This window comes from Doryrhamphus excisus, chromosome 13, assembly GCF_030265055.1.
Source record: "Doryrhamphus excisus isolate RoL2022-K1 chromosome 13, RoL_Dexc_1.0, whole genome shotgun sequence".
NCBI lineage: Eukaryota > Metazoa > Chordata > Actinopteri > Syngnathiformes > Syngnathidae > Doryrhamphus > Doryrhamphus excisus.
Genome location: NC_080478.1, coordinates 12,766,700 through 12,793,873, shown reverse-complemented (window position 1 = coordinate 12,793,873; position 27,174 = coordinate 12,766,700). Strand labels below are relative to the sequence as shown.

At 39.4% G+C, this 27,174-nt stretch overlaps 3 protein-coding genes and 1 non-coding gene across 9 annotated transcripts in view; 3 read left to right on the top strand and 1 right to left on the bottom strand.

The window, feature by feature from the left end:
- Nucleotides 1–13,011: 13,011 nt before the first annotated feature.
- Nucleotides 13,012–27,174, bottom strand: part of trappc12 (trafficking protein particle complex subunit 12) — a 37,216-nt gene continuing 23,053 nt past the window's right edge. For 2 of the 5 annotated variants that reach the window (XM_058090371.1, XM_058090373.1), the window contains exon 12: nucleotides 20,100–26,268. In XM_058090371.1, the coding sequence (XP_057946354.1) occupies nucleotides 26,026–26,268 (243 nt within the window). In that variant the 3' untranslated portion in view covers nucleotides 20,100–26,025. Of the gene's footprint in view, nucleotides 15,572–20,099; nucleotides 26,269–27,174 lie in introns of those variants that run through there. The other 3 variants (XR_009132368.1, XR_009132369.1, XM_058090374.1) reach the window with 3 other exon arrangements.
- On the top strand, nucleotides 17,947–20,410 carry marcksl1a (MARCKS-like 1a). The gene is made up of 2 exons (XM_058090376.1): nucleotides 17,947–18,244; nucleotides 19,019–20,410. Exons 1-2 carry the CDS (start codon nucleotides 18,158–18,160, stop codon nucleotides 19,568–19,570), a joined length of 639 nt encoding a protein of 212 aa, XP_057946359.1. The 5' UTR covers nucleotides 17,947–18,157; the 3' UTR covers nucleotides 19,571–20,410.
- trnas-gcu (transfer RNA serine (anticodon GCU)) lies at nucleotides 21,459–21,540 on the top strand. Its single transcript has one exon. It is a non-coding gene; the product is annotated as a tRNA-Ser (tRNA).
- adi1 (acireductone dioxygenase 1) lies at nucleotides 21,652–25,589 on the top strand. 2 transcript variants are annotated; one of them, XM_058090378.1, is made up of 4 exons: nucleotides 21,652–22,046; nucleotides 22,172–22,291; nucleotides 22,398–22,577; nucleotides 23,686–23,836. In XM_058090378.1, the coding sequence occupies exons 1-4, from the start codon at nucleotides 21,924–21,926 to the stop codon at nucleotides 23,710–23,712; spliced, it is 450 nt and encodes a 149-aa protein (XP_057946361.1). In that variant the 5' UTR covers nucleotides 21,652–21,923; the 3' UTR covers nucleotides 23,713–23,836. The 2 variants fall into 2 exon arrangements, with proteins under 2 accessions (XP_057946361.1, XP_057946360.1); XM_058090377.1 differs by having other exon boundaries at nucleotides 21,657–22,046; nucleotides 23,702–25,589.

The window sequence follows — 27,174 nt, the reverse complement described above, 5'->3', positions numbered from 1 at the left end:
CTGCGGCACTTTCGCAACAATCCCATAAAAGCCTGCAAAATCCTGGAGACACTGAAGTATTCAGTAGTTTATCATCATCCTGGTGTGATCCCAGACAGCTGAGGAGGCTGATATCAGTGATATCTGACATCATCACTCCAAAGTACTGGAATTGCGTAATGAAACCTGAGATAAGCAGTTGAGATAAAGCTGGGATAGGCCCTCTTAGGGGTTAATTAGTCTGGACCACCCTGACCTTGAGGAGACAATGGTAAGTCAACGACTTGGTACCACACAAACCATTTTCTTACGTCATAAATCTTCCTCAACTGACTTCAAATGACTTGCAGTGAATGTAAAAGCAGATAATGTAAGAGTTTTGAGAAACAAGAAAGCAGTATATTCCATAGTAAATATTATAGTGTATATAAAGCAGGTTTCAGGCTTCCAAAATACACATAACGGTGAATACAGTGTCAGTGGAGATTAGGTCAAATGCATTTTGCATTATGCATTTTTAAAATATCTATTTGTGAGAACGCTGGAGGCGTGTAGATCCAAGGCTGAAATAGTGATACAGCACAAATGTGTAGACAGGGCAACGTACACCAGTAGGGGACAGGAATCAGACCACAATCAGCAGACACGCTTCACACAGTGGTTGTGTGAAGCGTGCAACATAGGTGATGTGCGTAGGTTACATGCCTATAGGTTCTAATCCTCAACTGACATTTATTAAGAGCCAACAATCTCATCAAATTCTCTACATTATATATATATAATATTATAATCTGCGGCTTCAAGGAGATTATCTCCCGCACTGTACGTGGTGCCTGATCGGCTTACCTGTTGCAGATCTGAAGGTATTATGAAGGACTACTAGCAGCACCTGATCATGGTGTAAACCTTGTCCTCTGCAATGACACACGCCTAACTTTTCTTCTCCCTCAAAAATATCTTATATGTACTAAGCAGAACAGTTCAGTTTAGTTTTTTTTATTCTCAAAAGTCGAAAATAACTGTTCGATACAACTGCAATGGAGCGGTATGATACAGTACACCAAAGCTGTCAGTTTCGGGTGAAATTAGCCATGGTACAATTCAGATCACTAAATCCAATCAGGGTACAAAGCAAAACTGAAGGCAAAATAGCCTTAGCTACATGAATACAGGGGAATCATAGCAACAAGACCGTGTGCGATGCCAATTTTTCAAAACAAATACAGTATAAAGGCAACACAGAGCAGTGCTGCATGCTGGCATTATGTATAAACAAATGACGCAAATGGCATACATATCTCAGCCCTTTGTAATTCACTGGGTATCGTGTGTTCTTCAACGACTTGGCTGGTGAGGCCTTGGTTAAAAAAATAGTTTAAAACACCTCTTGCCCCGAATTCACCCAAGATGCGTATCGCGTACATTTATGTTTTACATTAGAGGTGTCAATGCAGTGTCACAGAATTCCCAGCTCTATTGCTCCTTTGCTCATTTTACATTTAGGTTACAACTCAGTAATACAAGATAGACGTAGCATTGGGTACTAACTTACCGTCAGTTGTTATTGAGCGCCATGTCTTTTGTTTCTCATGTTGTCCTTGTAAAAGTGGTATTTTGGCTCATATAAAAGGTTAAATTTCTCCATTTCAAAGATTAATCGGCTATAGTCCGTCCATATAATCGTCCATCTTGGCAGGCAAATTCATTCATTCAGTAGAGCATAAACATATCTTGGGTTTGACCTGCTTCTGGAAGGACGGCAGTGACAAGCACTATCCATCCATGCACAACACCACACCTTCAGGATGAGGTAAGAATAATGATGTCATGCCTACATTAAAGTCATGACACAGGCTGTAGAAAACCATGGTGGATAGTTATTCATTCATTCATTTTGCACCGCTTATCCTCACAAGGGTCACAGGGGGTGCTGGAGCCTATCCCAGTTGTCTTCGGGCGAGAGGCAGGGTACACCCTGGACTGGTCGCCAGCCAATCACAGGACACATATAGACAAACAACCATTCACACTCACATTCATACCTAGGGACAATTTGGAGTAGCCAATTAACCTAGCATGTTTTTGGAATGTGGGAGGAAACTGGAGTACCCGGAGAAAACCATGCATGCACGGAAGAACATGCAAACTCGGAAAATGAAATCGAACTCGGGTCTTCTAGCTGTGAGCGGTGCGCACTAACCACTCGTGCACTGAGCAGCCCGGTGGATAATTTACTTAGCCAAGAGTAGAGACTTGTAGCAGCCTCATCCTTGGCTTTTGACCGGTATTTGATCAGGAAATTCAGTGATTTTAATGTGTACTTCCCAGTGTACTTTTCCCGTTTTCATTTATTTTCTACCAACAACACAGAAGTGTATAGGACCTCAAACTTCTTTCTCAATGATCTATCGCTCCAACTCATCATCGACCCAGGACAACCTTGTTAAAAGGCCCCAAGGGGAAGACAAACAATGGAAATTACACCACTGCAGAGATTACAGTACGTTCTTTCTCTTAGAACCAGGTACTATCTCTCAGCAGGAAATATTCATGCCATTTTGTTTTTAATGTATCCATCTTTCAGGGTTGCATCTCAGGCACTGACAAGGAGTGAATGTATGAGGGAATAATACAGCCCATAACAATAAATCTTTGGTCAACCCGACGGCACTCATTTCCTGATGAGACACAAACATAAATAACTGCCCAGGGTACCGCCGTGCGCCTCCTCTCCCCGAGTCTTGTTTCAACCAATCAATCCCAAATCAATCACTTGCAATCACCGTTGGGCGATACCAAGAGCGTCATAGCCAAAATGGATCTGAAAGCAGGGTATTGCATCAGGTGGAGCAGTCTCAGCAGACCGCTGGTGATGAGATTGGTGCAGCACTGCAGACACTATCAGGTAGAACTGGATCAATTAAGGCGTAAGGCGTATAAAAGGCAAAAACAATGTGCAGTGGCAACACGGGAACCTACATTTTACGACCTTGCATTCATCGACAGGTCTATTCACGTCTCTCCTCATTTGCATGATCACAAAAGGAGAGATCATAAGGACTAAATTAGAAATACCACCTTGAGGCATTGGTAATGTATTCATGCAATTGCTTTGTGATTGACTGGCGATCAGTCCAGTGTGTAGTTTGTCTTTCAGCCAAAGTCAGCTGTAATAGGCTTTAACCCCTGAATAACGTAAGCGGTATTGGAAGCGAATGGATGGCTAGGCTACCTTACTCGTATTTTATCAGTCCTGATAACACTCTGACAATGTCGAGGTGACATATCTGCATGAAACCCCAAAGAAAATTGATGGAGCGTGAAATGCAAACAACACAGACGCAAACCTCTATCTCATCTCTGGATTGATGGAGGAGCTCAGAGAGATTTCCATGTGATGAGACAGCACTGGTTCAAAGGGAGCAGCTTTTATGTAACCATGTGTGGATAAATTGGAGGATAGAAGGGGAATTGGGGGCAAGCAATAGTATGTGTGTGTGTGTGTGTGTGTGTTGGGGTGGTATAAATAGGTCACACACAAAAAAAAATACAACACACTGCATTGATGCTCCATGACAACACAGCTGCAATGGCAGATGGGTAAAATGGAAATCTGGAGCAAAATGACGAGCAAATAATGAAATGCTGCAAAGCCACACAAAACTGTTTGATACAGTTCTCATCTTATCATCTGAGTGCACTTCACTGAGTGCACTCAATGACGGATGGTGCAAGCCCTTTCCTATTATTAATATGTTTGCTGAAACATTTATATTACAACATTGTCTTTAATGTAAGTGTGACACAATTCTTCTTAATAATAAAAATAATAAAAATAATAAAAAATAATAAAAATAATAAAAATAATAAAAATAATAAAAATAATAAAAATAATAAAAATAATAAAAATAAAAATAATAAAAATAATAATAGCTGGGATAGGCTCCAGCACCCCCGCGACCCTCGTGAGGAAAAGCGGCAGAAAATGAATGAATGAATGAATAATAATAGCTGGGATAGGCTCCAGCACTCCCGCGACCCTCGTGAGGAAAAAGTGGTACAAAATGAATGAATGAATAATAATAATAATAATAATCATCATCATCATCATAATCATAATACATTTTTTTCTTACTAATTGGACAATAAAATACAGAGAAAAGTCATATGCGCAGGTGCTGCAGTACTTTCCTCATCCTAAAGGGGTGGGGGCGTGCTTGAGCAAGAAAGGCGCTTGTCGCTGTCGTCCTTCCATAGAAAGGAAAAGTTTTTTTTTCCACACTAGAGCAGCTGTTTATCAAAATGTAATTTCATTGAAGATGATTCCATACTCTCTTAAATGAATGTGGAAATGTGTTAAATAAATGTGGGAAAAGGAGGACTATACATCCAAGCTCAACAGAAGGTGGTAAACTTTTACAACAAAGTATCAGAGCTTTCCTTAGTGCTAAGGTATGGGTGCAAATCAAAAGTAAGATCGCAACTGGTTTTCAGTTCAAAAAGCATTAATAAATGGGACTAAGATTTCAACATAAGTGACATATTCTGAGCAACATATAACATTCCAAAGGAGTCAGTGCTTCACCAGCCACAAATCTCACTGCATGTCAGTGGCACACCAGTATTCCTTACCAATATCAGTTCATTGTTACATTTCCAACATAACAAGTGGCTGTCTGTTACCGGGAATGACAAGTGAACACAAGTGATCAGGTCTTTTTTCAGTGCAATAAGAGGTGCTGAGTCAATGAATCTATCTGCAACACGGCTCATTAGAGCTCAATGGCCGACTATGCACTCTAGACTGTTATTTATTTTCGCCAGGGGCCTTTTGCTGCGCCACCATTAGTGCTTTTACACTGGCACTTTTGGCTGTAAAGAATATGCTACACTGATTGGCATTTCCATTAACTGTTTAAATGAACCAGGCCGTGATCAGCTGAAGGACAAGTCAAGCCAAAGCACACCAGACTCTATACAGTGTTAAAGACTGTTTACACAAAACCAATGCAGTAAAAAAAAGAAGTGTTTTGAAAAGCTTGAAAAGTTAACAGATTTACAACAATAGCTGCCTTGAGAAACTCAATTTGAGTAAGTAATGTGTTGCACAGTTTACTGGTCCGAGATGTAATGAACTGGGGTAGGCTCCAGACCCTGGTAAACAGTTATTTCTGATTTTTTTTTTTTTTTTTTGCCTTTTTTCAGAAAATACGAATGATAACACAAAAACCTTTCTGTCACTCATGGTTAGTGGTTGTGTGAAGACATGTATTTAAAAAAATATATATGTATATTTTTCAATATTTTTTTCAAAAAATGTCAATAAATGGTTGTGTGAAGCCTAGATGTGTGAATCTCAGCATTGAGGGCGATTCGATACACATCTCGATGCACTGCCAGCAATACGATACTTTAACGATACATGGAATTTTCTGACAATACAATGCAATAATCATTTAGTTCAAATCAATGCAATCCGATATGATATTGTGCAATTTCTTGCAATATGATGCAATTCAACATGATGCAAATAAGCAAAGGGAAAAACTGGAATTCAGTATGGTCCTACAAAAAGGATTTGGCTTTATTCCTTCTAGGCACTTGGCAATAAATTCAACTAAAGTGCTGTTTGTCTTTTTTTTTTTTACTATTAACAACTTCTTGATAATTATTTTTGCCATCTTAAACAGTAACAACTTTCCTCACAATGTCACATCTTTATGCAATTACAATAGCAGTGGTTCAGTGGTGGTGTAAAACAATTAAACAATAATTACTGCTGGGAAAAAACACAGTACGCAGCAGCAACAAAGTTAAAATGACACTTTCAACAGTGCAATCAATGTTTATATTCCTGTCTGCAAAGCATACTGCTAATATGAATGAGCTAGCAGCTAAGCTAATACAGTAGTGAGGAGCAGAAAGTGGAAAACAACTACTACCCTTTTAAAAGTGTTTCACAATTCAGGAAGAAGCCAACTACTCTGCTGTTCTAATGTCACCTGCTGTGCTGAACACTCCTTCAGTGGGGACACTTGTTGCAGGGACGGACAAATAACTCCTGGGCAATTTTGAAAGCAGTGGAAGATCCACTGACCTGATTTGCTTGGTTCTTCCCCGGTGTCCCGACGAGGAACTAGACGGGAAGGCGGCGGTAGACCTGTCCGTGTTGTGGGGGGTCAGTTTGCAGTGCGAGCGAACGTCCATGCTGTTTTACTAGTAGTTGTATGTGCCTCACGGCTTCCGTCCGTATTCAATACAAAACGCGAAATAATGATGGTGCATTCATTGCACCCGGGGAACAGCTTATGGGGTTTAGTAGAACATTAATAAAACGATGCTTGCATCGGATTTTACCGATACCCCCAAACGCATCGCGATGAATCTCGATTTCACTCGTCAATTGCATCCATAACCTGTGAATGAGCCCAGGAACTCGCATCGCGCGCATGCGCATCGATGTATCCACTAATATGGATTATTTTCCACTACCTTAGTGAAGACATTTATTTAAACTTTTTTTTTTTTTTCAAAATTGTGTGAAGACATATATTTTTTTTTCAATAAATGTCTTCACACAACCACTAACCATGCGTGACAGAAATGTTTTTGTGTTATCATTCATATTTTCTGAGAAAAGGCCAAAAAATCAGAAATTCTGCTGGGGAGTATAAACTTTTGGCACAACCAAAAACAGTTTTTCCCAACTTTAACAAAAAGCCAGTTCTGTGAGAATAGCCTTACAGTCAACGTAATGAAATAATGGCGTGTTGTTTACGCATTTATTGTCAAACATAGCTTTTGTTTGTCAGTTGTTTGAAGTGTAAATCACAGCGGCGAGCCTGTTGCTGTGAAACATCAAGACTCATCATGTCCAGTTACTCTGAACAGAGACTATTGACACGGAAATGTGTCAAATTGAACTAAATCAGTATATTTTTTATGGAAGCAAGGCTCAAAACCTTACCTCCCTATTTCTGTGTGAGTATTCACACTTTCAGAGTCGTCATTCCTGCTACGCAACCTTCAATCTGGAACCTTTAAATAACCCATGAAAAGGTTCATGTTCATTCACTGGAAGGGGATCCCTGCCAAGTCAGTATACTCTTCACACTGTTTTTTTTTTCACGCGCTAGACAGGATCTTTTGTCCAAGAATGGTTGTCTGACGAGAAAAAAAGTGATCTAAGCTGTGCCACAGTGACTCAGCAAGGACTTACATGAAAGAAGTGATTGGCAGATACATACATCAGACAGTCTACTGTCTGATTTCGTAACAACAGTTCCTATTGTTTGGATTCTTTGGCATCCCATAGGCTTTCATTACTACTGGATGACTGATTCACTGATTCAGACGTGTATCTGAGATGGTTCTGATGGGACTGTCCGTCACTGTCTGTTTCTGCAAAGTTTGTAAAATGTGTTTTTATCCGACAAGACCGAGTGGTTAGCATGTTGGCCACACAATCAGGAGATCAGGAAGATATGGATTCGATTCTCTGCTTCTCAAGGCCCCTGCCTTGATATGAAAGTTTAATGTTAGTGCGGCCCGCGCAAGTTTGATATGGATGCTGTATGGTATCATGTACCCAGAAGAAATTATTGCGTTTGATTAATGTTCATGTTAAAGGTTAAATAACTGTTAATACTTATCCTCCCTATCCGTGTGGAAGTGGTAAGTTTTTGGCTATTTAAGTTTAAAGGAAATAACTTGAAGGCTACCGTTTAGGTCGCTAGCTCTCTAGTTTGCGAGTTAGCATGTGTCTCAAAGTCCTGCAGTTGCGCAATATGTTGTAAATAAAGAGTATAAATGTGACTATAGTCATGTTTTGTCATGTCTACAGGGCTCTAATAATGCTTTGTTAATTTTAATCTGGAAAAAAATTATTTGTCTACCCACCAACTATATGTAGTTTCTTACGTTTTTATGATTTGATAAATATTTGATAAATAAATTTGTTTTATTGTTATTATATTTATTTATTACTGATTGATTGATTTTCTTTATTCTTGATGTGTTTATTTATTTTTCATCTTATTTTGTGCAGAAAAATAAAAATTAAGATATTTGAGAACAGTGGAATGTTTTATCAGAGCTTTTATTGTAGAAAATCGGAACCAAAGCACTGAAAAAGTTTGTATATTTTTCTGTTTTTAATAAATGCGTTTTTTTTTTTTTTTTTTTGAAAACCTGATGCGGGCCAGCCTTGCCCAGACCCTAGCTCCAGTGGCCCCCAGGTAAATTGAGTTTGAGACCCCTGATTTACAGCATCCCATTTGTCATGTATTACATCGTTTTAACCCAGTGATCCATTCCAGTCTGGAAGCAACTATTTACTCATCTGCCACAGTGTGAATGCAACTTTTTTGCAACCCACAAAAACAATCCCAAGAATGTTCCTCTGTGGACAGGATTGGTTGGGATGTACACACACATTCCTAAACAGAAGATGTTTTTTTGTTTTCAAAGAGGAATTGTATATTGTGGTTTCAGGCTCCAAAACATTATGTTATGTAAAGGGTGGGTCAAAATGACACAATTTTGGTCTTTCTCTTGTGTAAATGTTCCCTAAAGACTGCAGTCAGAAGGCCGAGCTCTCATTTCCAGCGTGCTCTGTGCTGAGACATGATTACATGACAGCTGGGATGAGAGCGTGGTTATGGTTTAAGCTGTAGACATAAGAACTAGACAGCCGGGCAGACTATCACACTAGTAATACACATGTTTGCACACACCCTGACACACTTATAGAAGCTGTAAACTCACTGTGATATAAACAGCACCATATAATAGCCAGACAGATGGTGTTGGAAATTAACACAGATGAATACAATGGCATGTACAAATTATGGATCGTTCATCTGCATTTAATAAGGTTGTTATATGTCTGGGTGGACATGACCATTGTGAGAGATGTGAATTATTGTCTAGACAAAATAACAGCTCATATATTGTATGATCTGCTCTTGCATACAACATGTACTATATCTCCTGAAGATACAAACATGTTGATATCTAGAGCCTGAGTCATGCATTCATCTGCTGGTTGGGGGGGGGGGGGGCACCCTGGAAGAGCTCTCTTTTCTCTGTCTTTTGGCTCCCCTACCCTCCCCGCCCCCACCCTCCCACTCCCAGACAACACCAGACTGCCCGCTGAGGCACAGCAGGGTTGCCAGGTCATACTTTACCACAGAGTGCAGCTTCTCCGCCATTTTCCTTGCGCCCCCCCCCCCCTCCATGCACCCATCCCCCATTTGACCCCTACATCTGCATTACAATGAAGATGGTTCAGGGGGTGGCCATTTGAGGAGAGGGAGAGAAAAAAAATACTTGACAGGAGCTGAGGCTGAGAGAGTGTGAGCTCACTTTTTTGGGGGGGGGGGGGGGGGGGGGGGGGGCAGCAAGCGGATAGGCCAGAACTAAGCTAATGTGTGTGTGTGGGGGGAGGAGGGTTAACACATTTTGATGTGGTTGCGTGCAAAGGGTTGTTTGCCATATTTGTTTGTACCAAACAAACAATACTCAGCCTACTGTGTGTGTGTGTGGGGGGGGGGGGGGTATATCTGTCCACTGGTTTTTACAGTGTCACTCTTTTGCCATAAATAGGCAAACACTGTATTTCTTACTCTACCTAACCATTGCTACTACAGTAGAAGTCCTGGTGAAATGACCAATTGAATGCCGCAGTAGAGTTCTAGGCTCAGAACAATTGGGGCTCTGTTGTTTTCCTCCATCCATCGTAACAGCAAGTGATTTGTTACCCCTAACAGCAGCTGCATGAACAGCATCACCTGCTTGTCATCACAGGTCTTATCTAAAATTGGCTTTCCAATACCCTAGGGTGGCCATAACATTTTCAACTTATCAACAGACTCTGTTACTGTGTTTCGCTGGAAAAACATAACACATGTGGTTTTTAGTTCATGGCGTTTACAAGGCTTCCTGGATATGATACATGCCCATAAATTAATATAAGACTTAATTATGGTCCGTAAACACGACATTCGCTCATGATTTATATTACTGTAACCGTAAAACATTGACAAATTGAATATTTGTTTGTGAAGTTAACTATAGGGGTGTTATTTAATGTCAAGAGGGCTCTAATAATGAAAGGAGAGCCCAAAAAAACGGAAAACAAAAACTTGCCTTTTTTCTTACTGTTTCATTTAACTCCTTTTAAAGTGTTTTTTATTCTATTATTATTTTATTAGTGTTTTTATTATAATATTGAATGGCCTTCCTGTGCTCCGGGCACAGTATGAGTGACATTAGTTGTTGATTTAGGTATATGTTAGAGGAACAGAACTCGAGGACCGCTGGTATAGTAATCGCTCGCCACTTTGCAATTCGAATTGTGGCTTCACTCTGTCACGGTTCTTCAAAAATAGATGAAATAATAAAAAAATTGGTTGAATACAGACCATTATTAGTCATTTTTAGCAATAAGATGCAAACAATAATGGTTTTGTCAATTGCATTCTGAGATATTCAAATGCTTGTATTTTTACTTCTTGTACATTTCATTGAAACGGTCTTGTACGTACCACAACTTAATTCAATTTTATTTGTAAAGTTCACATTAGCGTACATTATTTGCATGCTATGGGCTGTATTTTAACAATGCTCATTGTAGCGTTCCTGTCCGAGTCCTTCATGTAGGTGTGCAATCGCTTGTGGATCTTTAAAGTTTATATCTTAGCTTTTCATGAAAACTGAGCAGAATATGAATATCACCAACATATCCAACCCAGCAGAGAACATTTTGCTTTGTCATGTAATAAATCATGAAAACTGCCACAAAAAATCATTTTTTTGGACCATTGATGATCTCTGCTAACAACAGAGGAGTTATGATGTTCATTTTAAGATAATGGAGCAGAGTAATACAACTCTAAAGTGCTAAGTGTGTAAATTTCAAGCTTTATTAACAATATAATTTGACTGTATGTGTTTGGTTTGAGCTTGATGGAAGAAAATGACTGCAAGAAAAAGGAGGCGGGCCAAAGAGGGAGAGTGGAGGAGGATGAGCAGGGCTGGGATATTGATGAATGAGATGATGACACACTGACCTAGTAACGCTGCAGCGTTATTGCCAGTGGGAATGAGCTGCCCTACAACCGTACAACCACCGTCTGGCACACACATATCAGCACAAGCCAGCATCGAGCTTCTTCTTCTTCGTCATTCATCAATGCTTGATGTACCTCTTAACCCCTCACCTTGACTTTGTACTTATGTCTCCATCTGCTTTCTCATGTGGGAGAAAAACACAGAAGGGGCTGAGTTTGACACAAACGATGACACAAATTAATGACAATAATTAGCGACTATTACAAGGTTCTATCTTCAGCAGAGATAATTAGACAAACAAAACAGTGTCTTTCATTTTGTCCTTGACTGCCTTCCCACCACATCATGTCTGCCCTTAACACGGACAGTGGATAGAAGCACCAGTTGCCATGGTAACTGGCTCCGTGGCATGTCTGTACTCATACAGAAATGTAGGGAGGGGTATGTAGCATCATGAGCGTGTCTGCCACCAAAGGGAGACAAGACTAGTGAAAGGGAGGGGTGTGTGGGTGTGTGTGTGTGTGTGTGTGGTGGGGGATGCGATGCTAACACACATCAAAACAATTTCTAGTCCTTTTCCGCCATCTTTACAATTAATATTTCCAAGCTACAATGTGGACAATTAGTTTATTAATAAGGCAAGCCAAAAACAAAACATTGGCCATGAATTGGACAACCTGCTAGGCCCCATTTTTGTCCTTCTCCTGCCAGAACCCGACAGATATGTCTGCACAAGCTCCTGCCAAGATGGCTGCCTTTGTGTTCGCCTGCTGGTGAGGGACCTATTGCAGTCAATATGCCACTTGATCGAATTAATTAGCATTACAAAGCCCATTCTCTTAAGAGGACACTCCCCTATTAATGCCAGTGAAAGGATTTGTTCACCTCTTTGTAATTGGGGGGCTTGGCAATGCAAATGTATAAATAACACACATGAAATATACAAAACGTTACACAAATATTATTTGGAAATCATTGTCAACATTTGATAAGGCAACACATGTTATTGTTTTTCCATCACCTTAATTAGTCATCATAGAAAATAATAGAAACACCACATGGATGACATTCTGTGGAAAATTACAAGTGATGCCTTCAGGTTATTTGATCAAATGTTCAACTCTTAAAGAAAACTTTTTTTGCATGCAAAAGGAACCGAACCCCCTACTTCATGTTTCCTACTTGGGATGCTCATTCGTTGGTGGGCTAATCATTTTTATCTGATTTTAGTGTTCATCCCGAGTAAGGCTATGGAAAATGGGCAACAACATAAACAAAAGCATTGACTGGCTTTGAGGGAAGGAAAAAAATAGCATGAAGAGAAGAAGCAGCAGTATATGTAAGTGGACAAAAATAAGTTGGTAGACCAAGACCAGAGGAAGTCCTCCAGCCACAGCTGCATTTTTTCTCAAGAAAATCAGACCTTTTCATCAAAACTTGTGATGCAAGCGTCTGTAGTGAACAAGTAAGGCCCTAATATGCTATGCATTACCATGCAACATTCTCACTGTTGTGGGTGTGTTTGGGTGTGTTTATATCAGGTTTTTTTATTTTTATTTTTATTTTTATTTTTATTTTTATTTTTATTTTTATTTTTATTTTTATTTTTATTTTTATTTTTATTTTTATTTTTATTTTTATTTTTATTTTTATTTTTATTTTTATTTTTATTTTTATATATTTTTTTTATTTATTTTTATTTTTATTTTTATTTTTATTTTTATTTTTATTTTTATTTTTATTTTTATTTTTATTTTTATTTTTATTTTTATTTTTATTTTTATTTTTATTTTTATTTTTATTTTTATTTTTATTTTTATTTTTATTTTTATTTTTATTTTTATTTTTATTTTTATTTTTATTTTTATTTTTATTTTTATTTTTATTTTTATTTTTATTTTTATTTTTATTTTTATTTTTATTTAAGCCAACATAGCCATGATTACATAAGAGTTTTTTGTCTTTCCAAAAACAATGGTATACATGGAAAGGAATATTCCAATCTCTGGTCTACATGCACCGCTATAATCAGTCAATATATAATATAGTCAATGGGACATGCACAGTAAAACATAAACATCAACATCACGTGATTTATCAAAGATGGAGGACGAGTTTGTTTATCATGGTTGTTGGGACACTTGCTACGCTTTTTTTAAAAGCCGCAACTTGAAAATCATGCGCTTTTGCAAAAAATGACACCGAAGAAGAGGCGTAGAGGACATGCAATTAATTTGAGATTTGTATTTGTCTGTCTGACAAGTTGAATTTTTCTATTGTATTATTTCTTCATTAAATTCCTATAAAGGTCTATTGATGTTTGAGCTTTCAGGGTCTGTTCAGGCATTGACAAATTGCACATTTGTTTGTAAAGGTTGACTATAGGGGTGTTATTTAATGTCAAAGGGGCTCTAATAATTTACACGGTTTTCCGTTCCCTTATCTATGGAAATAATCAGTTTATGAACAAGGAATCCTGCCTCGTGGTAATTCACCTATCACAGTCCGGCCTGGGACTCATTTGCCACGCTAAGTGAGGCATTACTGCATGTAAGTGTTTATTTGTTAAAGGCATCCGGGGGCATCACAGTAAAAGATCCATTATGTCTTCATTACACACAAGTTTAACGGAAAAGATATTGGTAATTAATTCTAGACAGTATTGGATATCTTGGATATTGTGCATGTGTACAAGAATCCCTTTGCAGTCAAATGGCTCACTTGATTTGAAGCCTTTTATTATCACACAACGTAAAAAAGAAAAAACAGCATCCGTTTTGGGTCACTTTTATCTCTCCGCAACCCGTAAATAGAACTGCGATAGCACATCTGCATGATGAAACAGGGTACAAACGTCTACATCAGTGGTTGCCAAACTTTTTACAGTCACATTCCCCTTCAGACATTTGACCTGAATTATCAAAATGACAGACGTGTTTTCAATTTGAACACAATAATAAATGAAACACAATGAAACACAAAGATAACCGCACTATATCAAGAAAAAAACTTGGATGTTGACACTGTAACACAAAGCTTTGTCTTTAATTATACTGTACCTTGAATTGTTCCTGTCTTGCATAAGTACTGTGCATGACGGGCCAAAGTGCGGCTTTCCTTTAAATGGAGGACCTGAGGATGCCAAAGTACTTGTTGTGTTAAAGACATCAAGGAACTGGACAAACATTGATGATGACTACAAAGCAATTAAAGGCACAATTCACAAAGACCTAAATGTTGTTGGACGTCAACAACAATCGGGAATAACAACATATGATGTCAAATTCATACACCCTTCACTTATTATCATCATCATCCATAAGATTTTACTCAATTTATATGTATACAGAAATTACTATAAATTGTGCAATTCTGTAAGAATGTTATTGTTGGTTATTGTTAATATTTTGGATGTATTTGTGTTATTTAATGCATCCAGTCATTCTAAAAATGTATTCCTATATATCACTTTATTTGTAAAATAATATTAATATAGTACGGTGACCGGGTGGTTAGCGCGCAGCCAGGAGACCCAGGTTCAATTCCTCGCTCTGGCATCCCTGTGTGGAGTTTGCATGTTCTCCCTGTGCATGCATGGGTTTTCCTCCCACATTCCAAAAACATGCTAGGTTAATTGGTGACTCCAAATTGTCCATAGGTATGAATGTGAGTGTGAATGGTTGTTTGTCTATATGTGCCCTGTGATTGGCTGGCGACCAGTCCAAGGTAGATAGATAGATAGACTTCCTTTATTGTCATTGCACAATAACACAGCAGTGAAATTGCCAATGAAATGTGGTTGCCTGGCTCCCGTATAATAATAAATAATAATAATAATAACAATGTGGAGAATAAATATATGTCATAATAAACAATAAATTATAAATTAATGTCCACCCCGCCTCTCGCCCGAAGACAGCTGGGATAGGCTCCAGCATGCCCGGGACCCCTGTGAGGATAAACGCTATAGAAAATGGATGGATGGAATTCCAAACTGGACAAATGAGACAAAAACAAACATAGTTGAGGATTTCTAGAATACCAAAGTACAAAAACAAGTGTCCCTGGTTCCTGGGCTTGGCCTGTTCCTGGTTTGTGGTACAGCCCTTTGAAATTCAACATCCTTAATGTATAGCCCTTACCCTGGTCAATACTCCACCTACAGGCACACATGAAAGAGAAATTCCAAGCACATGATTAGACGCACATTGGATGAAGGGAAGGGACTGAAATATGGCTTTCAAACATGTTGTATGCCTTGACTCATTTTGGGAGAATGTATGGTCGGACGAAGGATGGTAAGAAAGGAGGAGTGGGAGGGGGGGGGGTGCAGATTTAAAACCCCTGAGGGTGTATTCCACTCTGGGAAGTTCAGCCCATTGAAAGGATGGAGATCATTCTTTGGGTGGCGTATGCATACCTCGCATACCACGGTTGTGACTTGCTTGTGTGCGGGTGTGTCAAAGTCGAGGGGGTTGATCCTTGGGCTTTTTGATTCTTGGAATGTCCGTCAGAGATGCTGAAGATAATGAAAAGGAAATAATAAATGAATGAAATTGTGCAAACACAACAAGGACATGGATTATCTTTATGATCAGAATGGGTCTATCATTGCTGAGATAATAGTCTAATAGACTTGATGATGGAAAAGAGGGGATCATTTCATTTAAAGTGACGGAAATAATCGTAAACCAACAGGTTTACACGAGGAACCTAACGACTCCAAAATGATGTGTCATTGTCTTGTTGGTGTGATTGGTGTCGTTATGTCAGACAAGTCAATTCAGTGTCTTTCTCTCTTGAGTTCATGACAAAACAGCACCAGTGTCACTGAACGTGTCCAATAAATGACTGGCTGTTATGTAACCAGATTACTGTCATTTTCAACCCATTACAGTTTCTTCTAAAGTCAATGAAAAACTGTTTTGCTGCTCAGAAATATCAATTTCAAGATTTATTCATGATAACGACACAATTAGACATAGACATAGACATAAGACTTTCTTTACTGTCATTGCACAATAACACAGCAGTGAAATTGCCAACGAAATGTCGGTGCCTGGCTCCCGTGTAATAATACAAATAAATAAATAAATAAAAAATAAAAAATAAAAAATAAAAAATAAAAAATAAAAAATAAAAAATAAAAAATAAAAAATAAAAAATAAAAAATAAAAAATAAAAAATAAAAAATAAAAAATAAAAAATAAAAAATAAAAAATAAAAAATAAAAAATTAAAAATAAAAAATAAAAAATAAAAAATTAAAAAATTCTGAATTCAAAAAATACAATAAAAAATAATGTGGAGAATAAATAGATGACATCAAATATGAACAATGTACCGCGTAAACAGTAATTTGTACAAATACTTAATTAATAATTTAGAATAAATAACAATAATTTAAAGTTTTGGTTGTGCGTGTGGGCAGGTAGAGGGGCTTATTTGGCATTGAGGGATGTTCTCCCCGTGCATGCGTGGGTTCCATGCATTCCAAAAACATGCTAGGTTAATTGGCGACTCCAAATTGTCCATAGGTATGAATGTGAGTGTGAATGGTTGTTTGTCTATATGTGCCCTGTGATTGGCTGGCGACCAGTCCAGGGTGTACCCCGCCTCTTGCCTGAAGACAGCTGGGATAGGCTCCAGCACACCTCGCAACCATTGTGAGTATAAGTGGTAGAAAATGAATGAATAATAATGGCAGAGGTCATATCGGAACTATCCCTTTAATGTACTACAAACGATCTACTTGACATTGTTTATGATGTCAGATAAAAGGGTATTTAGATTTCCATTTTCCATTTCACTGTACCGTCTTAGCATGTGGTGTGTGGCAGTCGTTTTTTCTCTACAAGGTAGTACTACCTCAGTAGTTATAGGAAACAGCAAGGTAATACCAACCAAACAACCATCATTGGTTGGCATAGGCCCCCACGCCATTGTATCCTATAATGATCGTCATTTGACTCCACGTCAGAGCCAACCATTGCCATCTGGACCTGCCTCCTCCTTTCCAGGATAAATACTTTAAATCTTGAACCAGTGTCTTACATGAGAGCTGTCCTTTCTAGTCTGACTGGTGTGTGTCCTACCAAGTCTTTTGAGCATGAACTGATGAAGCCTGCTCAGAAGAGAGGCGAAACGTTTCGATCGAAACGATCGATTGAATGCCCTGAGAATACATTGGTACTTTATAGGACTGTACATATATATTGTAGGTATAGTACACCAGTTAGTGTTGGGTGGTAGTGGTACCATCAAAGATTCTTCCTTTGTACCTTGATATTGATTTTTGAAAGCTCTGGACCAGAGCTGCAACTTTTCAATTCACAAAAAGGTATGATTAATTACCGGAAAGTCCTATGATTAATTAAGGCGCTCCCTTCTATACTGCTGTATTAATGTAATTCATTGACAATGTGGATTCTTTACAGCCTAAGTAAGGTCACAGCTGTCAATCACTGCTTGTGAGAGGAGGGATGGGGTTCAATAAGTCTATTATAACCATGAATGCAGTTGCGGGAGTGTAGGAATTTTGAATTTCGGTGTTTTATTTCCATTATAAAATGTAATGTAGGGGGTGTGTAACAGAAATAAGATTCACACACACATATATACATATATATATATAGATATATATACATAACTACGAGATATCTCTTTATATTGATAATTTATGTGAGCAATGTAATCAACAAGTGATATGTACAAAAGTTGGAAAATCCGGTGTTCTGAAGCCATCAGGCATGCGTGACATGCTGTTGCAGCGCCAGGGGTGGATGAGGCCCATCCCCCGGCATCCCATTGGCTACGGGGCCGGCTGGACACGCCCATGGGAGGAGACTATGGTCGATTTTGAGGCGCGGTTGAAATACACACAGTTGTATCTCCAACATCCTTTAATTTGAGACCAGCCGCCTTGGGTTCAACAGTTATAGTCGTTGGGGGGGACGTTCTCCGTGTCTTCAGGGTGAAGTAAGGATTTTTCACCCAATTTTTTTGCGAGATCTCTCTCAACATCCTTGAGCTGGATTTTGAAACCTAAAAGACAACTTTGAGGTTTTTGATTTTTCGGTTTCATTTAAAAGCACCTAAAAGGGAAAATGGGAGCCACCATGTCCAAGGGAGATTTAGCTGTCGAGGGGAAAGCCGCCGCTGCAGACCCTGCCGCAGCCAAAGCCAACGGCCAGGTGAGTGGATGGGATCGAACCCACGGCGTGCGCACAGCGGGGAGCCACATGGCACCCAACGCCCACTAACCAGTGGGCTTCAGCAGCAGAAGCAAACTATTTCTCTAAATTACTTTCTAATCGCCGGAAACGAGCATTTCTAATGAAATAATCCGAGAAGTGATCTTGCTAGCGGATCTGACGTCGAATGGAGAAGATCACCCCCAAACCCTGCCTTTGTTCATTCGTGTCCCCCGGGGGATGAAATTTCATTCAAACTCAAATTTAAACGAATTTTGTTTTTTACTAGCCAAATTCGCCAACAGACGTCGATTTTAAGTGTATTTTCTCTCATAATTTGCCTCCAATAATCGTTGGGAATGTTCGCCTTTCGGGCAGACAAAAGATGCGCAGTGCAAATGATGCAAATGCGCTCTGCTGGAGGCGCATTTTGCCAAGTTGCAGACAAAAGAGCGGGTGTGCGCTCTTTTTTTTTATGTTTTAGGCATTTCTATGATGCATTAAAGTCCCATTTGGTCACCGTAGACATGATGCTTTATGATTGAATTCAGATGCTTAGATCCAGGCCACACTGATGGGTAGAACAGTTGGGAGCAGTTAGAGGGGAATTCCTTTGTTCTTTAACGTGTAACTATACGCGCAGCGTTACTGCCCCCTTGCGTGTAGTAGGGGTGGTGCACACAGCTGTCATCCCCCTCCCTTCTGAGACGCTGTCAATCAAAGTCAATAGTTTTGTAATGAGATATTTAGCACTAAATTTTTTGTTTTTTTTAGGAGAACGGCCATGTCAAAACCAATGGTGACGTGTCAGCCAAACCTGATGGGGAAGTGGCTGCTGCAGATGGCAACGGAACAGCCGAACCGGCCAAGGAAGGAGAGGCAGGCGCCGGAGACGCCATTGAGCCTGCTCCTGCGACAGAGGGGGAGGCTGCTAAAACCGAGGGGGAGGCCCCCAAGGAAGGCAAGAAGAAAAAGAAGTTCTCTCTGAAGAACTCCTTCAAGTTCAAGGGCATTTCTCTGAAGAAAAACAAAAAGGGCAGCGAGGAGGCCAAGGATGAGGCCACATCCCCCGCGGGCGAGGAGAAGCCCGAGGAGAACGGCCATACTGCCAAGGAATCCAAAGAGGAGACGCCAGCTGCAGAGGCCAAAGAAGGCGAGGCAGCCGCAGCCCCAGAAGAAGAGGCCAAAGCAGCCGAGGAGGCCCCGGTCACAGAGGCTGCCCCGGCTGAGGAGGCCGCTGCCCCCGCCGCCGCCGCTGCTGCTGCTGCCGCCCCAGCTGAGGACACGACACCCGCAGCCCCCGAGGGTGACGCCAGTGCGGAGTGACTGCACCCCAGCGACTGAACTAATTTTCCAAGATTAAAGTATATAAATATATATAAGAGAGACTCATGCCACGTTCTTAAAGTTATACAACAAAACTACAAAAGAAGATAAAGGATATATCACGTTTTGCTGATTCAACCACCACTTCACTTGCCTTTTTTTAGTAGTTCTTTGACAGACGGAATCTCACCGGGCCCTCAAATTGATGTAAGGCTTGTGTCGCCCCCTCATGGTACACACAGGGACCATCATATGGATAAGGTAATGAACTGGATGAGGAGCGAATCAGGAATACTGACTTCCCCCCCCACCAATGTATGGAGAAGCATCCTTTTGACAGCGTGGCAGACCTATAACATGTTTTTTCTCTCATCTTATTTTTTTTTGGGATCTAACGATTGCCGCCGTTGCAGAGCGGGGGCATACCATCTCCTTCACTCGAAATGACTGTTACATGGACACATGAAACCTTTCAAATGAGCTTAATTTTTAGAAATCTACATTCCTATGTTTTACCCCCAAATTTGAAGTATTTTGTCATGTATAGGAAAAAAAACGATGAGGGGAGGTGGGAGAAGATCCATGTCTTTTTTTGTGAATTTTGGTTCTTTCCAGGCAAAAACCCCAATTCAAGCTTGAGTATTGCAGCGTTCACATTTCAGAATTTATGATGCAGGGGGGTTGGGATTGTGTACAAAATGTGAGCTTTTTATCTGCAAACTTTCTCTGTAAATATGTTTTGGCCAATGTTTTTGGTTCTTTTTATTTTGCTATCGTTTGAAGATGTTCATGGTTTTATTGTAACTTTTAATAAGGGTAAATAAATGTTTGATCCCCTTGGACTGTGTTATTCCTTGTGATGTGTACTAAAAATATTGATATTAGGTATGAATGTGAGAGTGAATGATTGTCTTTATGTGCCCTGCGATTGGCTGGCGACCCAGCCTCTCAACCCAAAGTCTGCTGGGATAGGTTCCAGCCTACACCCATGACCCTAATAGAAAATGGATGGAGGATGATTAACGTTATTAATCATCTGCATATTTCTAATCATTAAATACCTATCAATACGATCAATTAAAATCAGAAATTACTTCAATAAAGTAATTTTTGCCAGTTTTCTATTATCACACCGAGGCAGTCCAGATATATGCATATTGATTAAGGATACGGTTCCAAAAATATGTGAAATAAAAGACATTCTAATCAGCTCAGCGTCTGAGGCACACAATCCCGGAAATACCTAATACATTCTATCAATATGGAGGCGGTGATACATAAACCTGATTGGCTGATATGTCCCTGAAGGCAGAGCTTAGACCACACAACCTTTGATTGACATGTAATAGGCCAATCAATTAGAAGTACTTTTCCTCTCTGTGGCTATTCAGAAATCTCAGATAAATGCAGTCCGAACTTATTAAAGATGTAAGTATTTTGTTGTGGCTACCTTCAAATCATACTTTACAAGATATTAATGTGGTATATGCAAACTCTATAAAAGGAAACACAACATGAAATGTATTCCCTTGTTTTGAACGTTTCTAGTCAGTTGTGATTGAATAAAATGAGAGACTTGATAATTGTCGAATACACATCAAGGGTGTATTTAGTTTTTCTTATGCAATGAAGGAGCACGAAGAGGTCAAATCATTGTCATTTTAGCCAACCAATTAAGCATATGTTGGGTCTTGGCGCCCTCGCGTGGACAGATATATAATAGTCGAAACTTACTACATTGTTTACTTATTTGAAAATAAATTGTTTAATCACATGGGTCCCACCAGAACACAACGTACAATGCAATATTCTACTTCAAAACCAGTTCAGTTACTCATAACATCATCGCATGTATTTAAACAAATTAGGTCGCCCATTGACGATATGCGACGAGGTGGCCGAGTGGTTAAGGCGATGGACTGCTAATCCATTGTGCTCTGCACGCGTGGGTTCGAATCCCATCCTCGTCGGAGTTAATTTTGTCTAACTCGTCATGTATTTATTTTTAAACGTTGTCATCAACCAATAACGATTATACTTAAAACTCTCGTGCATGTTTCGAAAAATAATAACGCTCACCGTCCATAACCTGCCTGGAAACCACAGTGCTAATTTACGTGGTTTTAAATGAAAAACACAATTTGTGTTGAAATGAGTCAAAACTAAAGTTATGCGACTAATAGCCTGTTTAACTGTGGTAATTCTACCCGCAGTCGACTTTGTTAATGTAATGTATGAACGTCATGTTAGAATTTAAATTACAACCGAGTGTACTTGAACGCAACACCGGTCGCCATTGTGGTAGAAGGAGCTCAACTTTTTGCTTTGCTTGTTGTGGTGGATACTGTTGAGCATGGGGATAGAAGCCTGGTACATGGACACCTCCGATGAAGACCAGAGACAACCCCACAAACTCAAACCGAATCAACCCGTTTCATTGGAGACGTTGAAAAATCTCGGTGTTATTCACTGGAAGGTAAATCACATGTTAGCGAACTACATTTCGGGTCCATAGTAAGTACTTCGCTGCAGTCTAACTGCGTGGCATTGGTACTTGTGGTGTGTTGCTATTATTTAGTAGACATTGTTTTGCCGTTTCAGCTGAATGCAGACATCTATGATGATGACCCAGAGCTGCAGCTGATCAGGAAGGAGCAAGGCTACTCTTATATGGACATCATCACCGTTGAGAAGAACACACTGCCAAATTATGAAGAGATGGTAGACCTACATATGTGTATAAATCAAAAAGTCATGAATTCATCTACTTATTTTTGAAAAGCGATTAACTAAAGAAAACCTTCCTGTCTCGTATCCATCTTATCAGTTAAAAGTGTTCTATCAGGAACACATCCATTTGGATGATGAGATCCGCTACATCCTTGATGGCCAGGCGTATTTCGACGTCAGGGACAAAGAGGACCGCTGGATAAGAATCGCCATGCGCAAGGGTGACCTGATTACCCTGCCAGCCGGCATATACCACCGCTTTACTCTGGACGAGACAGTAAGAATTTGATCTCCTGATTTTGCTAGTTTACCCTCTCACCACAAAGCAGAACCTTCTGAACACTGAAGATGGTTGGTGCATGGGTCTTCCAGCATGACATGGACCCTAAACTTATTGCCAGGGCATGTGTTGGTATGGCCTAGGCAGTCGTAGAAAATCAGTGGCAAAAGTGAAACTTTAAGATCCCAAGTGACAGCCTCAAAGCCTTGCAACTTGGGCAAACCTCATAATAACACAAATGATCTCTGTGCTTGCTTTTCTGTGTTTTTTTTTTTTGCTGATGTCAGTGTCAAATAACCTTGTACTTTGGTACGTGACAAAAAAACCTTAAACTATATTAGGAAAGCAGGAAGTGAACAAAAGTAACAGTTACTGATTGTAAAAGTATCAGATTGAGGGGTAGGATTTAATAAGCTTAGCTTCTTCCTACTCCTTTTGGACATGTGGAACTGTGAACTGATTATGGGATGCACTCAATTGTAATCTGATGCATGTTCAAATTAAATTAAACCATTACCAAAATAAAACTACAAAACTCACGATTCTTCCCCCACACGTATTCAACACTACTGTGTTAAGTTGGTAATGTTTACCTGAACATGTTTGCATAGAGATCATATTAAAAAGGTAAAGTCGCCGCCTTTTCCCCTGAAGAGGAAAAATAAAACATTTATTTTGAGTTTTAATCGATCAGTGCATTTAGTGAAATCGAACTTTTGGTTTTGAATGTGTACGGTTTTTGCATTTTTGATTGATTGTGGAAAGTGAATTGTTTATACAGCTTGGGGACATGCATTCATTGCATGTTTCTGCAGGGAAAAAAATACAATTGAAAACAAATCAATGATGAATACAATATGTATAGGAGAAAACATAAGACCTGTAAATAAGTAAGGTTATTTGGTGCAATAAGAACACATTATTTACTGTGGGGCTAATAACCATGGTGACTTGTTTTTGTTTCTACGGCACTGTGGGTACCTTTTCATTTAGGGATACTGTTTTTGTATTCACTGTCCCAACTCTACTATGCCACCTCCATTCTTCAGTTGGGGTACCAAATAGCAGGTTTATAGACAAAGGATGGAGCTAGATGAACTTGCAGCTTCTTGTCTCCACAGAATTACACTAAGGCCATGAGGCTCTTTGTGGGGAAGCCGATATGGAAATCCTACAACCGGCCAGCGGATGACCTCGAGATTCGAAAGAAGTATGTGGCTTCTCTGCAGGAAGAACCGTAAGAGGAAGATGCCATGACCACCAGTTGCACTAGATTCAGATTCAAAATATAAAAAATAACTTTTGCTGTCAAGTAACAAAAAGTTGTTATAATATTGTAGCTACATACAACATTGCAAGTTCTCTATTTTCTGTCTTTCATCAGCTTGTTAATAAAGAAATGAATGTAACAAGTAGCCTTTCTACTGATACTTTTATATACTACATAATAGGGGTGTCACAAGACAATACACAAAATTGTGTCTACAAGAATGCGACAAGTTTTTAACCTGTTTTAAGAAAATTATTATTAAAAAGTAGATCTCCCAATTGAATCGTTCACTCATCTGTACTCCGTGTATGCTATCGCCCTGCCTCCACCCAGTGAGACAAAGAGACTGTATGACTGACAAAAGGGCTTACTCCATTCATGCCGTTCTGTGGAACAAACATGTCAAGGTACTGAAACCAATGTACAGAATAAAGTCACTTCCTGCCTGTTTGACGGTGGGACACAAGGAAAACAGATACGTGCACATGACAATGTATAGATGCTGATATACATTTGAATCTAGCAAGATCTTATATAATTTCTATGGATAACATTTCACTGAAGTAGAACTGCAACAATTAATCGATTATCCAATTAGCAGCTATATGTTTGTATTAGATTAATCATTTTCTCCTGCGTCTTCCTTTCTGATACGCTGCGGGCCAAACTAACTGTTTTGTGTTTGGCTCATATTGATGTGGTCCATCTAGGGCAGGGGTCTCAAACACACGGCCCGCGGGCCAAATGTGGCCCGCAGGACACTAGTTTGAGGCCCCCGCCTTGATATGAAAGTTTAATGTTAGTGCGGCCCGCGCAAGTTTGATATGGATGCTGTATGGTATCATGTACCCAGAAAAAATTATTACGTTTGATTAATGTTCATGTTAAAGGTTAAATAACTCTTAATAGTTATCCTCCCTATCCGTGTGGAAGTGGTAAGTTTTTGGCTATTTAAGTTTAAAGGAAATAACTTGAAGGCTACCGTTTAGTTCGCTAGCTCTCTAGTTTGCGAGTTTGCAAATGTGTAACTGAAATAACAAACATCATATTGAATGCTGTTCCTATCAAATTATGTTTTCAAATATTTATTTAATTAAATTTAAGACAAATCTCTTAATATACATGAATGTATGATGAGCAAAACAATATGCAAACAGTGAATTTTAAGATCTTAAACACAGCGACTCCTTTGAACTAGACAGTAATATATTCATGTGATTTAAAAAAAAATACAAATGCAACAACAAAAAGTTTTTTGGACAGCTTGTTGCTTAAAGGAAAAACATGTAGTGGTTTATGAATATGGCTTGACTTAAACCCCAGCAAGAGAAAGCTGAATTAAAGTGGCATTAGAGTTAATCCAGTATTACAGGTGTCTGCTTATGTGGAGAAGCTTTGTATGGTCCTGTGTATGTGTATTAGTCTTGAAGAATGCGTCTTAGCATAATGCCCATGTCAAGTCCCACATTGTGTACCTCTTTAAAACCACTACCACTAGTGGTGTGGTACGACATGTATATGAGATTTGACAGAATAATATGACTGTAAATGAATATTTACCAAACACAGGCAATTATCTTAGCAATCAGACCAGGATGGGAAATAGCAGTTCTTCTGTATGCCTTGAAACACATCTAAAGTATTATAATAATAATAAATTAACCGGAAAAACCCACCGTGGATGCGTTACTGCAGTCTTGCTTGCTTGTTGTGTGCTAGGAGCATATTATGAGATAGTTAAAGCTGCAACAGTTTAAAATGATCAACAATTAAAATGTGAAATGATCAAACAAAACGTGACCTATTTTCCTTATTTTGGTGTCCGGTCCAGTTTCATTGAAAACAAGTGGGATGTTTAAGAAGTACAGTATTGTAAATAACTGTCAACATAGAAGTAGCCCTGGCTTGGGTGACCCCAGCATGTGTCACCAGACCCTCTTGTGTTTTGTGGACAAAGTTAACAAAAGTCTACATTTGTGTATTTGACAAAAAGTTAATAATTCCAATGTCTATAGACAGCGTTAAGCCAGCGTTTGTTAAAGAAGACGTGTTCCGTTAAGAGTAAACCATATGCCTTTGCAATGAACATTCACTTTCTTCTCAAAGGAGCCAGAACGTTTTGGGTGTTGGTTGGTACTGCTAGAAGATGTGATATGTTTCACCTTATCATACTCGTCAGGCCAGTTTCAGGCACTGAGTGTTGAAGCTGTCCCCTTCCCGGCACGCCACAGCCTCCAAAAGTGCCTGCTTTTTCTGGGTGCTGCGTGATGATTCCAGCTCATACATAGTGGTCAGGTTGAAGAGCACGCTCTCATGGAGGTAGAGTGCCGGGTCCTGCTGAACCAGGCCTTCCAGCTTGCCAAGGGACTCCTTGAGCCGGCCCAGGTAGAGCAGGCACACAGCTGCATTGTTGTTGGCCTTGTCATGAAATGAGATGGGAATTAAATTCTTGCATTTAAAAATACAAATCAGGTTCACTGTCAATGTCCACTGTCAACTATTGAATTTAGGAAAATGTTCTTAATGTTACATTAATAAATATTTGAGTCAAGTTGCAGTGTCCAGGAGCGTGTCATTTAATGTCTTGATTTCTGGTAGCTTTGACAACCCGAATACTATTACATAATCTGATTTAATAATTGAAATTATTTTATAATTATTTGAAGATGGACACAAATGTTGAATAACCTCTGGTATGCTTATTAGGACAAATACTTTAAAGGGGACCTATTTAGCTTTTTCCACTTTTCTTAGATTGTTATATTCTCATGATAAACGATGCCAAAGTTTCAAATAATGAGGTTTGCACATTTGTAAGTCAGTTGTGAAAGAAGTTTGGTATGACTTTGAACACTCGGTTTCAGAGAGTTTTTTTTCTAACACCGTCTCTTTCTGACCTCACTGCCTGCCAACAGTAGGCACAAATTTTAACATTTTAATATGATAAATTCATTTATTTTCTGTACCACTTAACCTCACGAGGGTCGCAGGCATGCTGGAGCCTATCCCAGCTGTCTTCAGGCGAGAGGCGGGGTACACCCTGGACTGGTGGCCAGCCCATCACAGGGCACATATGCTAGACAAACAACCATTCACACTCACATTCATACTCATATATGGACAATTTGGAGTGGCCAATTAACCTAGCATGTTTTTGGAATGTGGGAGGAAACCGGAGTACCCGGAGAAAACCCACGCATGCACGGGGAGAGCATGCAAACTCCACACAAAGATGCCCGAGGGTTTGAATGTGATCCATATTTATCAATAAAATCCTGTATTGGTGCGACCAGTACCTATAGTCAGTTCTAGCTTGTCAAAATG

What these genes read in the sequence shown, in the direction of transcription:
- marcksl1a (XM_058090376.1), top strand. Translation starts at nt 18,158, where the DNA reads ATGGGAGCCACCATGTCCAAGGGAGATTTAGCTGTCGAGGGGAAAGCC. An exon ending in CAGCCAAAGCCAACGGCCAG is followed by an intron (nt 18,245 to 19,018) that starts GTGAGTGGATGG and finishes TGTTTTTTTTAG; the next exon opens with GAGAACGGCCATGTCAAAAC.
- adi1 (XM_058090377.1), top strand. Translation starts at nt 21,924, where the DNA reads ATGGGGATAGAAGCCTGGTACATGGACACCTCCGATGAAGACCAGAGA. An exon ending in TCGGTGTTATTCACTGGAAG is followed by an intron (nt 22,047 to 22,171) that starts GTAAATCACATG and finishes TTGCCGTTTCAG; the next exon opens with CTGAATGCAGACATCTATGA. An exon ending in TGCCAAATTATGAAGAGATG is followed by an intron (nt 22,292 to 22,397) that starts GTAGACCTACAT and finishes CCATCTTATCAG; the next exon opens with TTAAAAGTGTTCTATCAGGA.